The following is a 14,824-nucleotide window of genomic DNA, read 5'->3' as shown; positions in this document are numbered from 1 at the left end:
ATTGATGCATCATCTTCAAATAATATTTTGTTTGTTTTTTAATATATTTTTATTGATTTCAGAGTGGAAGGGAGAAGAAGAGAGAGATAGAAACATCTATGATGAGAGGCAATCATTGATTGGCTGCCTCCTACATGCTGGATTGAGCCCGCAACCCAGGCATGTGCCCTTAACCGGAACTGAACCTGGGAGCCTTCGGTCTACAGGCCGACGCTCTATCCACTGAGCCAAACCGGCAAGGGTCAAATTATATTTTTTCCATTCTTTCACTCCTATACTTTTATCACAGAACATCTATAATAATAAAAGCATAATATGCTAATTAGACCGGATGTCCTTCCAGACAACCTCTGGACAAAGCCGGGGCTGTGAGAGAAGCCCAGGTCCCGGGTGCCAGAGGGAAGCTGGTGCCGGCAGCCGGGGGAAGGAAGGCCTACTCTTGCGCACAAATTTCATGCATTGGGCCTCTAGTAAGGTAATAAAAGCCTTTTACACAATATAAAAAGTCTGTCCCATCTTCCACAAAAACGACAGTGAGGGTGTAAATTCAAGATTCAAGTTATATTCTAGAATTCATCATAGAGGCTAATCACACCACTCAAATCACAAAGAATTAGATATGTGAAGAATATGCACATGTTTCCTTTAACTTAAGGAAACACAACGAAAACATCTAAAAAGAATTACAACAGAATTACAAAATGTGCATCAATAGCACAGTAAAAAAAATAAATGTTAAACATTTGCCATCTCTTACTGAAGAGAGTTGAGAATCTCAACATTGAACAGAGGGAAAAAATTTTCAGGGCATATGACAATACAGATAGCAAAATTATAACCAGGTTTTTTTCTAAGTTTGTTTCAAAAATATATATGGGAAGTATAATTGTTATATTTTTAAAAGCTGTTTATTGTGAAGATTGTAGGACAGTTATTAGTTATTAGGAAACTAACTATGTAGATTCTAATACCACCGACTGAAAACAATGTTTGCCTCCATATATACATGTTGAGCTTAGCATTCTAGAACATAACTATCTGGGAGTTTATTTTGTTTTAGAAGAGGGTGCACAAATAATACAATCAATCACACTTTACTGCAGTAAATGGATACATCTAGGACAGACCTAAGGCCACCACTGCCTGTGCCTAGCCATTAAGCACACCACTAAAGTGTCCACCCCTTATCCACCCCAAAGAATGCATTAGTTTATTTTCTCTCATTCTAAGAAGACTTAAAACTTGAGAAAACAGATCAAAGAGGCCGTTTAAAGTCTCTTTAACATACCATTCTACTATATAAACAGAAAACAATGTTGTCTGATGTTAACAACAATAAAAAGACAAACAAATCCTAAATCAATGATTTAAAAGGCCCCTGGAAGGTGTGTGGTTTGTCCTTGTTTGAAGTTCTCTCTCATCCATCTATGAAGATGGATCTCAAGTCTGCCAGGGGCTTTTCTAATTCAGTAGATGGTCTAGTAGTTGCTTCTGACCCGGCTCCTTTGTTTGCTCCTCTTCACCTGCTCATCCCTTAAATGCTCTGGTTTCCTAGGGCTCACTTTCTCTCTCCTTTGTGACCTTTCCTTAATCTAACTCATCAACAAACAATATTTTTTGAAAATATATTTTTATTGATTTCAGAGAAGAAGGGAGAAGGAGAGAGGGATAGAAATATCAATGCACGCCTCACATTGGGGATCGAGCCTGCAACCCGGGCATGTGCCCTGACCGGAAATCAAATTGTGACCTCCTGGTTCATAGGTCGACAGTCAACCACTGAGCCACACCAGCCAGGCAGCAACCAACATTTTAACTATGAATTATAAATGCTTCTCCCAAAACTGTCTTCTTTCTCTTAAGCACCAAACTCATCCACCCATCCACCCAGACATCCTACAGGTACTTCAGGTTCAACATACCCACAATAGAACTCACTGTCTTTCTTCAAAAACCTGCTTCCTTTCTTTTCTTTTCTTTTTTTAATTTCTCAGAACACTGATCCAGTCTCCCAAGTTATAAACTTCAGCATTCATATATAAATTAACATCGAATATTATAAATCTAACCTTCACACTTCAGAAAAAATTAACTGTTTTAAAACCCTAGAACTGTTCTAAAACCTAGTGCCATTCCTTAGCTTTAAAAAAAAAAAAAAAAAAAAAAGCCAAACACAATGTCACCTTCTTATTATAGTGTCTAAGGTCAGTTTGCTTTTCCATCTCTCGATACTTCTCTCCTGCATCACTCTCCAAGGACACCTGTGCTCCACAACATACATTACTCACCTCCACTCCCAAATATAGTCATCCTTCCAGGGGTGGAGAGGGATTGGTTCCAGGACCCCTGCCCCCCACACCAACATCCGCAGATGCTCAAGTCCCTTTCATAAAATGGCATGGTATTTGCACACCCTCCCCTATACGTTAAACCATCTCTAGATTACTTGTAAAACCCAATACAATGTAAATGCCATGTAAATAGTTGTTATACTGAAATGTTTGGGGATCAACTTTCTGCAATTTTTTAGAATATTTTCAACCCAAGCTTGGTTGAATCCACAGTTCCAAAACCCATGGATACCAAGGGCCGACTTTATATCATTCACTCATTCACTGTATATCAGACACTCTTCTAAACACTGAGGATGTCACAGTGAACAAAACTGACAAAATTTGTGCCCTCCTGGGCTTATACATCCTGGTGGCAGGAGACAGACAAAAGCAAACAAATATACAATGGATGAGGTGGTGGTAAGCGCTATGGAAAAAAAGATCTAGCTAGAAAAGCAACTCGGAGCTGCACAGCAGACAGCATGTTCTGTGCACTACAGAAACCCAGCACGCCTTTAAATGTGTGATCATACTCCTGCACCCCTCAATTTATTACATTACCACTTAACTTACAATTTAAAAACACAATACCATGAATAAGACTGAAATGCACAGTCATTGAGAGGCATAACAGAATAGCTCAATTATAATAATTTTTTTTCTTGAGATTAAAGTTGATAGAATCAAGAGTGTTTTTCTTTAATTCTACTGTTTTAGTTGGCTCTTGGATGCACCCAAAAAAAGTATTATTAGTGCTGGCACACTTCAAATGATGTCATGAGATTAGATCTATAAAACTTAAGTATTCATCTAGAATCGGTCTCATTGTTATTTCTATATTGTCTAACTGTACCATGGTTGCAAATGTAGGCCTACAATTAAGACTCCAAAGTAATGCTAGAATATTAGAGACAGAAGCTTTTTACTGGTGATTTTAAAACAGTTGTTCAATTGTCTGAATCATTTAAGTGCTTAATATGTCTCAAATGTTTACAAAGAGCTAAAACAACTGGAGAAACCTACATAAGAGCACTGTTTAAGATATATGATATTTCTAAAGAATCTGAGAATCTTCACTATTATTATATTACTAGAGGCCCGATGCACAAAATTCGTGCAAGAGTAGGCCTTCCTTCCCTCAGCTGCCAGCACCGGCTTCCCTGTGGCACCCAGGACCGGGTTTCCCTCCAGCAGCCAGCAGGCACCGGGGAACCAGGCAGGCTTCCCTTGCAGCCCGGGCTTTGTCTGGAAGGTCATCCAGAAGGATATCCAGAAGGACACCTGGTCTAATTAGCATATTATGCTTTTATTATTATAGATTATATCATGTTCATTCTCAGGACATGAATGAATGAATGCTGGGATTACAGTGCTCATATTAATCTGTAAAGAAAACTAAAGCGGTTTTTTTGAGTTGTATAAGTTAAATCTGAAATGTCTTAAACTTCCAAATAACTAAACAGAAATTAAGTTCATTGTGATGAAGAAAAAAGTAGCTACTATTGCACTGTAAGGGGCCAGAGCTTATGTTCTATTTAAAAAAACAAAACAAAAAACAGCTAACAGGCAAATTTCACTTCATTCTCAAGGCTGGGAAAGAAAAAATCTACATACCGCATCCGTGATGTCTATTTCATACACCCTCTGGAAAGTCCTGCGCTCAAAGAAAACGAGTTTGCCGCTGCCACATCCCCTTTGAACAGATGTGCCGGTTACTATGAGTTTATCATCTGGACTGAAACAGCAGTCAGTCCTACAGACAAAAAGAGTGTGTAAGTATAAGCTTATGACTCCACAATAGTGCAGCAATATTGTGTCAATTAAATAAAATATAAGCAAGGTCACTGTAACAAGAGGTGACTCTTAAATAGGACTTACAACAAGTCAAGCACTTACATTAATTCACTTAATCTTCACAAGAATCCTATGAGGTAGCTATTATTATCCCCATTTTACTGATGAGGAAACTGAGGCAGGAGGAGATTAAATAAACCTTGTCCAAGTTCACAAAAGTAAGTGGTGCCTTTGGGATTCAAACTTAGGCTGTCTGATTCCAGAATCTTTGCTTTGAACTAGAGTTTGGGAAAAACTCCAAGTAGACATCTACAGTATCTGTATGCAAACAGACATGGGATGACTAATGTCTAAGCAGTGATTACTTTGACCAGTTTTAGAGTATTTTTCACCACCACCACTGCTCCAATACTTTTGAGTTTTGCCCAGTCGAGTACCATAAAATGAGGGGCAGGCTGCACAGCTGGAACCTAATTGGTGACTATGATTCAACTAGATGCCCAGTGCACGACATTCATGCACTGGGGGAGGGGGATCCCTGCCGGGAGCCGGTCCATGCTTGCTGTTTCAAGGGACCTGGCATATATGGCATACTGTTCTTAATATGTTTGCTCACCTTCTTGGCACTATGTGTTTTAACCGAGGTCTCTGAGAAAGGTTGTTTCCCCAGGTAGGGATTTTCCCCTGAAGTTAGGGAGGGAATAAAACCTCTTAACTAAGTGCCAGGTGGGTAATTAATCACTTTAACTACGAACAATCATGCTTAAGCTACATAATCTTTACTCCCTGGAATGGAGATAAGAAACGCCCTAACCTTTGAAATAGAGATTGATAGGATTGGAATCAACTGGTATAAATACAGATGTAAGAAGACAGAACGAGGAGAGACGGAACCTAGGCACAGAACCTACACAGAACCTACAGACAGAAGAACTTCGCTGGAGAGAACATGGCAAAAGATCCTGGACTGAACCTGACTACAGAAATTGGCAAGAGAACCTGACTAGAACCTGGTGACTGAACCTGGACAGAACCTGGCTGGAGAACCTAGCGAGGGAACATGGCCACAGAACCTGGCTGGAGATCCTAGGCAGAACTTCGCTGGAGATCCAGACCAGAACTTGGCTGGAGATCCTGGCTAGAGATCCTGGCTAGGCTGCTGATCAACTGAACTCCGTCTCCGTGTCATTCCTTCTTCGCCGACTCCATCCACACCTCTGGGGACCCCTGGACCTGCTGGGGTTGGACTCCGGCAGATCCCCCTTCAGCCCAGCCTATGCCCTTTAGCAGTCTGGGAGCACTCGGGGGATGTCCGACTGACGGGTTAGGCCCGTGGTCGGCAAACTGCGGCTCACGAGCCACATGCGGCTCTTTGGCCCCTTGAGTGTGGCTCTTCCACAAAATACCATGTGTGGGTGCGTACATATAGTGCGATTGAAACTTCGTGGCCCATGCACAGAAGTCGGTATTTTGTGGAAGAGCCACACTCAAGGGGCCAAAGAGCCACCTGTGGCTCACGAGCCGCAGTTTGCCAAGCCGCAGTTTGCAGACCACTGGGTTAGGCCCATCAGTGGGACATCCTTAGTTCTGCCATGGAGACGGGAGAGGCTCCCACCATGCCCACTGCACTCACCACCCATCAGCCCAGCTTGTGGCTGAGCAGCACACCCGCTGTGGGAGTGCACTGACCACCAGGGGGCAGCTCCTGAGTTGAGAGTCTGCCCCCCGGTGGTCAGGGCACATCATAGTGGCCAGTCATTCCACCATTTGGTCTATTTGCATATTACCCTTTTATTATATACGACTAGAGGCCCGGTGCACGAAATTCGTTCACTGGGGGGTAGAGTTCCCTCAGCCCAGCCTGCCCCTCAGTCCGGGAGCCCTCAGTGGATGTCCTACTGATGGCCACAGTCTGGCAGCAGAGGCTCGGAGCAGGCATCGTGTGTGTGTGTGTGTGTGTGTATCCCCGCTGGGGGTCTGCCCCCAGCCACATTGGAGGCTCAGAGTAGGCACTGTGTGTGCGTGTGTGTGTGTGTGTGTATATGTCTGCTGGTGGCCTGCCCCCAGCCACACCGTGGAGGCTTGGAGCAGGCGCCCCTCTCTGTTGATCTCTCAGGCTCCTGGCCTACACTGCATGTTGTACTCTCCCTTGAGCTGTGGCCAGGGTGGGGCCGTCCTTGCCTGCTGTGGGATTGCCGCGGCAACCCAGGGGCAGGCGCACACAGGGGCTGGCTGCAGCCGCCCTTGCCTGCTGTGGGATCGCCGCGGCGACCCAGGGGCAGGCGCACACGGTGGCTGGCTGCAGGCCACCCTTGCCTGCTGTGGGATCGTCGTGGCTTCTCCGATCACTGATCAAAGGCGGCCCGGTTCTCCGATCCAGGGCCTGGGGGCAGGGCAAGGGCAGCCCTGGGGACCGCCCTTGCCCTGCCTCCCGGCTCTTGCCTGGGTTTCCAATCACTGTCCTTCCCCTTTCACCTCCCATCATTGTGCCTACGTACACAAATTAACTGCCATCTTTGTTGGCGGTTAACTGCCATCTTTCTTGGCCGTTAATTTGCATATCGCCCTGATTAGCCAATGGGAAGCGTAGCGAAGGTACGGTCAATTACCCTTTTTGTCTTTTATTAGATTAGATAGGTCTTGTTATTAGAGGTCTAGCCACTGGTTGGGAATAGTGTAAGTCATGATCCAAACAAGTTATGTAGTTAGCATTACCTGTAGCAGGCGTAACAGCTCCAAAAAACCTCATCAACTATTAATCCATGTTTGTCCATCTGTTTGTCTTAACAGATAAATGCCTTGGGCAACAGACCACGTTAGAGTTAGTGCTGTTGTCACACAGCATCCTGCACCTGATGCTCCCCTTACCTCCATGTCTCTATGCTGGTCATTACTTAATACAGAGGTGAAATTTTATTTCTACCAAAATCGGAAATTTTGTTAAGGCACCAACTGTAGGGCATGGAGGTCAAATTCCACCTCAGCTGCCTAAGAAAAATATCTTAAATGCCTCACTTGTCAACTTAGTAAGATAGAGATAACAGTGTTCAGCTACCCACAGCAAGATGGTCTGAACAAATCCAGGTAAATGATGATAAGAAATTGGGCCTGACTAGTGTGGCTCAGTGGTTGAGCATCAACCTATGAATCTGGAAGTCACGGTTTGATTCCCCGCCAGGGCACATGCTTAGGATGCAGGCTCTGATCCCCAGTGGAGGGTGTGCAGAAAGCAGCTAATCAATGATTCTCTCTCATCATTGATGTTTCTATCTCTCCCTCCCTCTCCCTTCCTCTCTGAAAGCAATAAAAATATATGTAAAAAGGGAAATGGTATACAATAATGCTTACTAACTATAAAAACTTGCTTTGATGATAAAAAGTTTAAATTGTTAGAAGACAACAAAAATGTAGGCCTACCCTGTCATTTATACAATATTAAGAGTACAATTCAATCCCTTAAAGTATTTTTACTACCCAAAGACCTATGCATGGATCCAATATATATACACAAACACTTGAACAAACATCATCACAACCTCAAAGTTTTACAGTCTGAAGAATGTACAAAATGAAAAGGAAAAATAAAATGCATTTTTCAAAACACCATCTCAATCACTCTTCAAATCCCTTTTCTAGAAGATCTAAAAGACATATATAAATTAACACAGAGGTGAATAATTTTTTTTCTATTCTCTTATGCTTATCAAATATTAAGAATACGCTACTTACATTGGAAACATGGTGGGAAGACCCGAGGCTGAAAAAAGTGGCTTATTAAACTGTCGGATGTCCCATAATTTTAATGTATCATCGCCTGATAGAGGAATAAGAAGAAGAAAAAAGGGCAGAGTGAATTGTACAAAAAAGAACTCGTTCCCAGCTTAGAGTTTGTAAACTTAGTGCACAGCCATCGGAAGGGAGAGAAGGGGAGGAAGGGAGGAAGGAGAGGCCCATGGGCATGTTTTCCTTTTTTAACTGTTTGGGGAGCTTGAAAGTGGTAGTTGCGAGAACAGTAGAAGATATATGATAATGCACTGGCCGTCTAGAAATTCCTTTCCAGATGGCTGCAGCATCTGTAGGTAGAAGGAACCCTGGAGAATCCACTCTAAGGAGTGATTTTAGAGCAGATGGTAGTTCCCTGTGGTAGACTTGAGCACAACCTGACTTCTTAAGAGGATATCAGTTTAACAACCATCAGGACTGAAAATAGCTCAACTCACATCAGATTCTTTATCCCTCGAGTGTGTATGTGAAGCTATCCATGAACATTAATGAAGGGAGAGCCATGGGCCTACCTCCTCTCCAGCCCAACTGGACCTGTGGCTATCATTCTTCTTTGCTGGGGAGTACAACTACTCCAAGCTATATAAAGTTATCATGAATATTCTTTTTGAGAGTTGCTTTTTTATATTTCTATAGGGCTACTAACTAATTCCTGACCATAACGAAAGCCAAAACCCATATAAGTAACGTCTTTGCTGTTCTTTTTCCCCAGTGTCCACAGCTGAGACCTGCCTCAACCCCTCGGGTCCAATCCGGAATCAGGATCAGGTGCAAGCGAGGTGAGTGGAGAGTTCAATAAAAATCCCCACTCTCCACAGTGACCGTTCCTCTGAGACCCAACTTAGGCAGGTGTGCTAATCCTCAACAGGCTGGACTGGGACCCGCTTGCATAGGAAGAACTTTGCAAGACTCACCTTTTGCTTCAGTCTTTAAAAAAGGTTACAGATTTTTCCTCATAATTTTCAATCAGTGAGAAAACATCCATTAAACAGTTTAGCTAACCTGGCAGCTAGTAGGAGCACCATACAACACCCTGGGGACTATGGTGAATAGACTTCCATCTGCCATATTGTAAATGCCCAGGAAGGGAAATGATGGAATACAACACACATGCTGTGTCGACAACTGCTCGTTACCCAATAGTTACTACAGGATGGAAGGGGGTGGTAAGAATTATCACCAAAATGACTGACTGAAATGGAATCCATCCTACACTTCTAAGGGAGTGATTATCAACTGGGTGGAAGCTGGTCTATTTGACAAGAAAGTGAATTGTGCAATAAAGAATTTTCAAACTATGCTCCCTTCTAATTTATTCCCTCTTTCCTCCCGACTCTGCCTTGGAGATTTGGGTATACCACTCTAAAAAGGCAAGAGTGAATGTGAGGATTTTTAAGTAGAGCATTTATCATTTAAAAAATCTTCCCAAGGATTTAGAAACCCTCTTGGGGTAAGAACCACTGTTTATAAGTAAAGAGTATATACAGTCTTACTTAAGAGTTATCTTAGGACTCAAGTAGAAGTTTAGAATAGATGGACCAAAATACATATTTTATACAGACCCACCTTTGCCATGTATACCATAAATAGGAAATACAGGCACATGTATTTTTTTTACTTAGTTTAGTTCTGTGAGTGATGTAATGGATAAAGCTTCTTTGGAGAAAAGGGACTCTGAATGGAATTCCTGGGGGTAAAAGGACCTGGCCTGGTTAAACTGGGGAGAGAGCTGTGCAAGTCGCATCTCCTCTTCACTTCCACTGCCCCCTAACCCAGGCTGTAAACTCTCTCAGGGAAGAAGCCCTGTGCATGATGTTCACAGTGTATACTCATCACCCAGCATAATGCTAGCTCAGAGCAGTCGTTCAATATATAGTAGCTGAGTGAGTGAATGACTGCGTGTAGTGCTGCCAGATTAATCTGGCCCACAGAATAAAGACTAACTCCTTGACGTCATATTTTGGGGCATCTGTAGCATGCTCCAACCTACTGACCCTGCTGTTTCTTTTCTCTCCCCACAAATGGGCCTATGTCCCCAGTCATATCCCTATACCTCCCCACAATACTTTGCTCATAAGCTGCCCTCACTATTCTCTTATTTCTGTCTATCAACGCACAGCTTATCCTTGTGAGAAAGATTTAGCAAAAAATTAGAAACAACCTCTATTCAACCATATGAATGTAGTTGAATACAATATGACCACGAAGAATTATGGAACTATTAAAAAATAACATCCAGGTATCCAACCTTTGTGTGTGTGTGTTTTAATTGAATTGAGTAGGCTTCTTTGAAGAAAAGGGAATCTGAATGAAATTCCTGGGAGTAAGAGGACCTGTACTGGTTAAATGGGGTGGGGGGGGGGGACTAATGGTCAGCAATAAAGATCTTGAAATACCAGACCCAGAATTATAAAATGGTATAAAAATATAGAACTCCATGTACAAAATTCCATAAGGCAGAGGCAAAGTCATCCTTGGAGGCTTCACTCATAAGGAATTTGAAGTTAAAATAAAAACTTAGGCACAAAAGTACATACTTTCTAAATTTTACTTGATACCTTTATATAAAATAATATTGCCAGGATGAGCATGCATTTTAATGAAAACAATCAAACTGGCAAAGGTGCATTAGCCAAAACTAGCTTTACTAAGTGCCAGAATATTAGTGCAAATTTGTTGGAGTTAAATATGATCATTTTATACATAGAAACACATCAAAAAGAAAGTTTTTAACCTACCTCCACGAGAGGCAAGGACAGTACCATCATAGGAAAAAGCCACACAAGAAGTGTCTGTACCCGGGTCATGAGCCTGTTTGTAGTGGAATTTAGGATGAACCTGTTAGAGAAGAAAGCAAAGTGTTAACATCTCATCTGAATTCAGATGAGAATATTTTTGTGCCAAGAATATTTCACTTTAGCCCTGACAGGTTTGCTCAGTGGTTAAAGTGTTGGCCCAGGGACTGAAAGATCTCAGGTTCGATTCCTGTTCAAGGGCACATCCTTGGTTACAGGCTTGATCTCTTGCCCCGGTAGGGATGCAAACAGGAGGCAACCAATCTCTCTCACATCAATGTTTCCCTCCTCTCCCCTCCCCTCCGCTCTCCCTAAAAATATCAATGGAAAAAATATCCTCGAGTGAGGATTAAAAATACATATATTTCACTTTATCATCCAGAAAATGATATACATCCATCTGCATGTAAAATATTAATGTCACCTGATTATGGTTTTCTTTATTTTGGGGGGGAAAATGTTTCAAAAAGCTTTTCAAAACATCCAATTGTTTTAATAAGAGGCAAAAAAAAGAGATAAGGTACCTGGCTCATGTGGGTCAGTGGTTGAGTATCAACCCATGAGTATCAACGATTTGATTCCTGGGTCAGGGCATATGCCTGGGTTGTGGGCTCAATCCCCAGAAGGGGGCGTGCAGGAGGCAGCCAATCCATGATTCTCTCTCATCATTGATGTTTCTATCTCTCCCTTTCCCTTCCTCTCTGAAATAAATAACAATATATTTTTTAAAAAGAGAGAGATAAGTCTCAGTAGAAGATATTTCCCAGACTGCCTTAGTAAGCTCAGAGCAACTAAAGAAAACCACAGCCCCTGGCTTTTCGTTTTATACTTACAAAGCATATTACATAGTTACTGGGACCATTTCTTACAGTTATTTGAAAGTAAATATAAATAAAAATCACACCTGAACATACTATTTATTACATCGAAATATCACTGTATGCCTAGTAGACAGACACTGCACGTGGCTGTGAGGCTTGAACCATCTTTAATGTGCCTGCAGGATGATGCTGTTGTCAGTGATTATGTCGATGATGACAGCTAACTAACCCTTTCACAATGGTTATTATATCCTAGCCACTGTATGCCTTTTTATCTTGCCTATTTAATTCTCACAACCACTCTACACCACAGGTCCTACCATTATCATTTCCATTTTACTAAAGCACAGAGACTTGAGTACCTTGTCCAAAGTCACACAACTAGTGAGCGGCACTACATTACGCTCCTCTACTAAAGTATGTTAGTAGTCTTTTTAATTCCAATGTCGCTTCTAACACAGACTTATAAAAGTAACTCTACTATACTAATCTTGCCACTCAGTTATCATTCAGTAACCAGAACAGGATTTTTAGGCATTTAAAAGATATGGGAGGGACAATGACAAAGACAATAGTGTTGGCTGGTTACTGCTAAGTCACATGGATATCCCGCAGAGGGATAATGAGAAACGAGGGTCAGTAACAGTTAAAGACTAAGTGGGAGAAGCCAAGGGCCACTTCAGTTGCTTCCAAAGGACTGCAGTGGAGGAGCAGGCACAGCTGAGCAACAAAAAAGAGAGCTCTGGTAGTGGATTTATAGAGCTCCAGAGACATCTGAACGCTCAGCAAGGCAGGTCTGGTATTCTGAGGTCAGGGCTCTCGCTGGGAAAACTGGAGATCCTGGAACATAAGGAGAGGATATTTGGACAGATGCCCATAACATGCTGGATCTGCAGACCCCCTGCAACACTCATGGCTTACAGAGGTGGCCCGCTCTTGCCTAGTAAGAGCACTTCCCAACGTATGAAGAAGTGGAAAATTGGTCTCTGAATGGTTTGCCTCAAAACAAGAAAAGTTCTATTGGGATGGTATCCACAAATTACCTAAAGATGGGGGAAATGTGTAGCTAGTGATGGACATTACTTTGAATAAAGCACTTTTGATGTTTCTCTTGAAATTACTGTGTTTTCTTTGATTAAAAAATCCACATTATTACCTGGTACACCTACTATAAAAGCGTATACATTGGGACTTGCCCTCTTGCTGCTTTTGGAACCCAGCCACCTTGTGAAACACACAAGCTAGCTTCCTAGATAACTAGTCTTGTGCCCAGTCATCCTTGTAGCACCAGCTGACATTCAGCCAACAGCCAGATATTGGGGGAGGCCATCCTAGACCATCCAGTCCCGACTTAGCTGTTAGTTAACTGCAGATGCGATAGAGACCCCCGTAGAAATCAGCCAAGCCAGTTCAGACCAGAAATACTGCCCACTGATCACAGAATCATAAAAAATAATAAATGTTTGATGTTTTAAGCTACTAAGTTTTAGGGTAGTTTCTTATTACCCTAAAAGTTAACTAATGCAACATATATAAAGAATGTGGGCCTGGCCACGGTGGCTCAGTGATTGAGCATCGACTTATGAACCAGTAGGTCACGGTTCAATTCCCAGTCAGAGAATATGCCCAGGTTTCGGGCTTGATCCCCAGTCGTGCAGGAGGCAGCCGATCAATGATTCTCTCTCATCCTTGATGTTTCCATCTCTCTCTCCCTCTCTCTTTTTCTCTGAAATCAATAAAAAAAAAAAAATTTAAATAAAGAATGTAAATAGTGCCTAACAGACAGTAAACATTGTGTTAGTGTTTGTCCCTATTATAAGTCGGATGATACTACAGGAGCACTAATAAATTTTTAAGAAGGTGGACTCTCTCTCCCCTAACTTGGCATTCTACCAAATAACAATTAACATCAACTAGCCCTGCCACCCTATAATTCAAATGTATTAAATTTTATCATGGCTTGTTCTTCATATAATCACCACACTCTTCTTTGCTGTGGCTGCTCGGCACACACAGCGTCTCCAGGTAGTTGTAGTCTGTTTCCAACCAATTGCAGCCATTTCTTCTATATATTCTTTGACACCGAATAAGACAATGATTCCAGCAGACAATAACGAAGTGAGAGAAGAAAGTGCTTGGAAACATGGAAGGGAGAATTGCGTTTCCGTTGATTTTCTTAATGTACTAAGATGAAAGCTCTTTCATCTCATTTCCCCACTTTCTGATCCTTCCTTTCAAGTAGGTCAGCCTCAGATTCTCTCTTTCCCAGGCACGTCATCTGAGTCTTGAGTGCAGTGTAATATGCTCTGCATCACATACCATGGTGCTTTCAAGAGGAACATACTTAATAAATATAGCAAATGAAACTCTGAACTTCTGAGCATGTTTCAAGGAAACAATATATTTCAGAGTAAGTTGACAGTTTTCCAACTTTTTTAAAAAAGATCATTATTGTTCCAGCCAAGATGTTTTTCCCTTTCCTCTTTTCTTCCTTCTCTCTTTCTCTCACCTCCTTCCTTCTCTCTCTTTTTTTAAAGAAATAATTTAAAGACAAAAGAAATGGTACCTGACAAAAGTTTCTGAAAATTCCATTCATCATCCCCCATAAACATGTGGTAATGAGATTTTTGGAATTCACATCTACAGTGTCAACCACATTTACTGAAGGTCTATTATACACACAACACTGAGATATATAAATAGAGAGGCAACATGGAATTTTCTTCAAATGATGTACAAGTTGGGAAAAGGGGAGAAACATATTAAAAACCTTCATTCGTTCATAAAACATTTACTGCATCAACTTTGAGCTGGGTTTAGAGGGCATCAAAATGACAAAAAAAATTGGCCTCTGCCATAATGGGAAGCTCACAAGTCAGAGACAGAGACAAAGAGGGACAGACAGAGACAAAAAGAGAGACAGAGAAAACTAGGGAGAGTGAGCATTTATTTATGATCAGGGCTGAACTCGCCAGCAGGGTTCTCAACTCTTAGCCCAGGTTCACTCTGTAATGACTGATTTCAGAAAACAGCTATGACTTAGCATTTCTTTTTCAACTGTGTTTGGCAAAGAGACAGCCAAGTCTTCATTCATAACTAGACAGTGTTGCAACCACATGCCTGTTTGGTCATCTCAGACCAGGTGACCGCAGTGTGTGACTACCTGGGGCTCTATCTGATGACGGCTAGACGCTGCAGCAGCGGGAGACAGCTCAGCCACTGGACATGTGAGCCACAGGCAGAACATGACGCCACTGCTCTGGAATCCCTGGCTCCCCATGTGCTTGCCACTTGGAAT

At 42.1% G+C, this 14,824-nt stretch overlaps 1 protein-coding gene across 3 annotated transcripts in view; it reads right to left on the bottom strand.

Moving 5' to 3' along the window:
- WDR70 (WD repeat domain 70) overlaps positions 1-14,824 on the bottom strand; it is a 203,020-nt gene that overhangs the window by 42,380 nt on the left and 145,816 nt on the right. For all 3 annotated transcript variants that reach the window (XR_004967437.1, XR_004967436.1, XM_036308389.1), the window contains 3 exons: positions 10,649-10,748; positions 7,857-7,941; positions 3,948-4,086 (listed from right to left, as the gene is read on the bottom strand). Coding sequence is in view for 1 of the 3 variants with exons in the window: in XM_036308389.1 (XP_036164282.1) it covers positions 3,948-4,086; positions 7,857-7,941; positions 10,649-10,748 (324 nt within the window). In the remaining 2 variants the exon portion in view is untranslated. The remainder of the gene's footprint in view (positions 1-3,947; positions 4,087-7,856; positions 7,942-10,648; positions 10,749-14,824) is intronic.

This window comes from Myotis myotis, unplaced genomic scaffold (genome assembly GCF_014108235.1).
Source record: "Myotis myotis isolate mMyoMyo1 unplaced genomic scaffold, mMyoMyo1.p scaffold_m19_p_5, whole genome shotgun sequence".
NCBI classification, from domain to species: Eukaryota; Metazoa; Chordata; class Mammalia; order Chiroptera; family Vespertilionidae; genus Myotis; species Myotis myotis.
The sequence above is the reverse complement of the archived record's forward strand: the minus strand, read 5'-3'. Positions and strand labels throughout refer to the sequence as shown.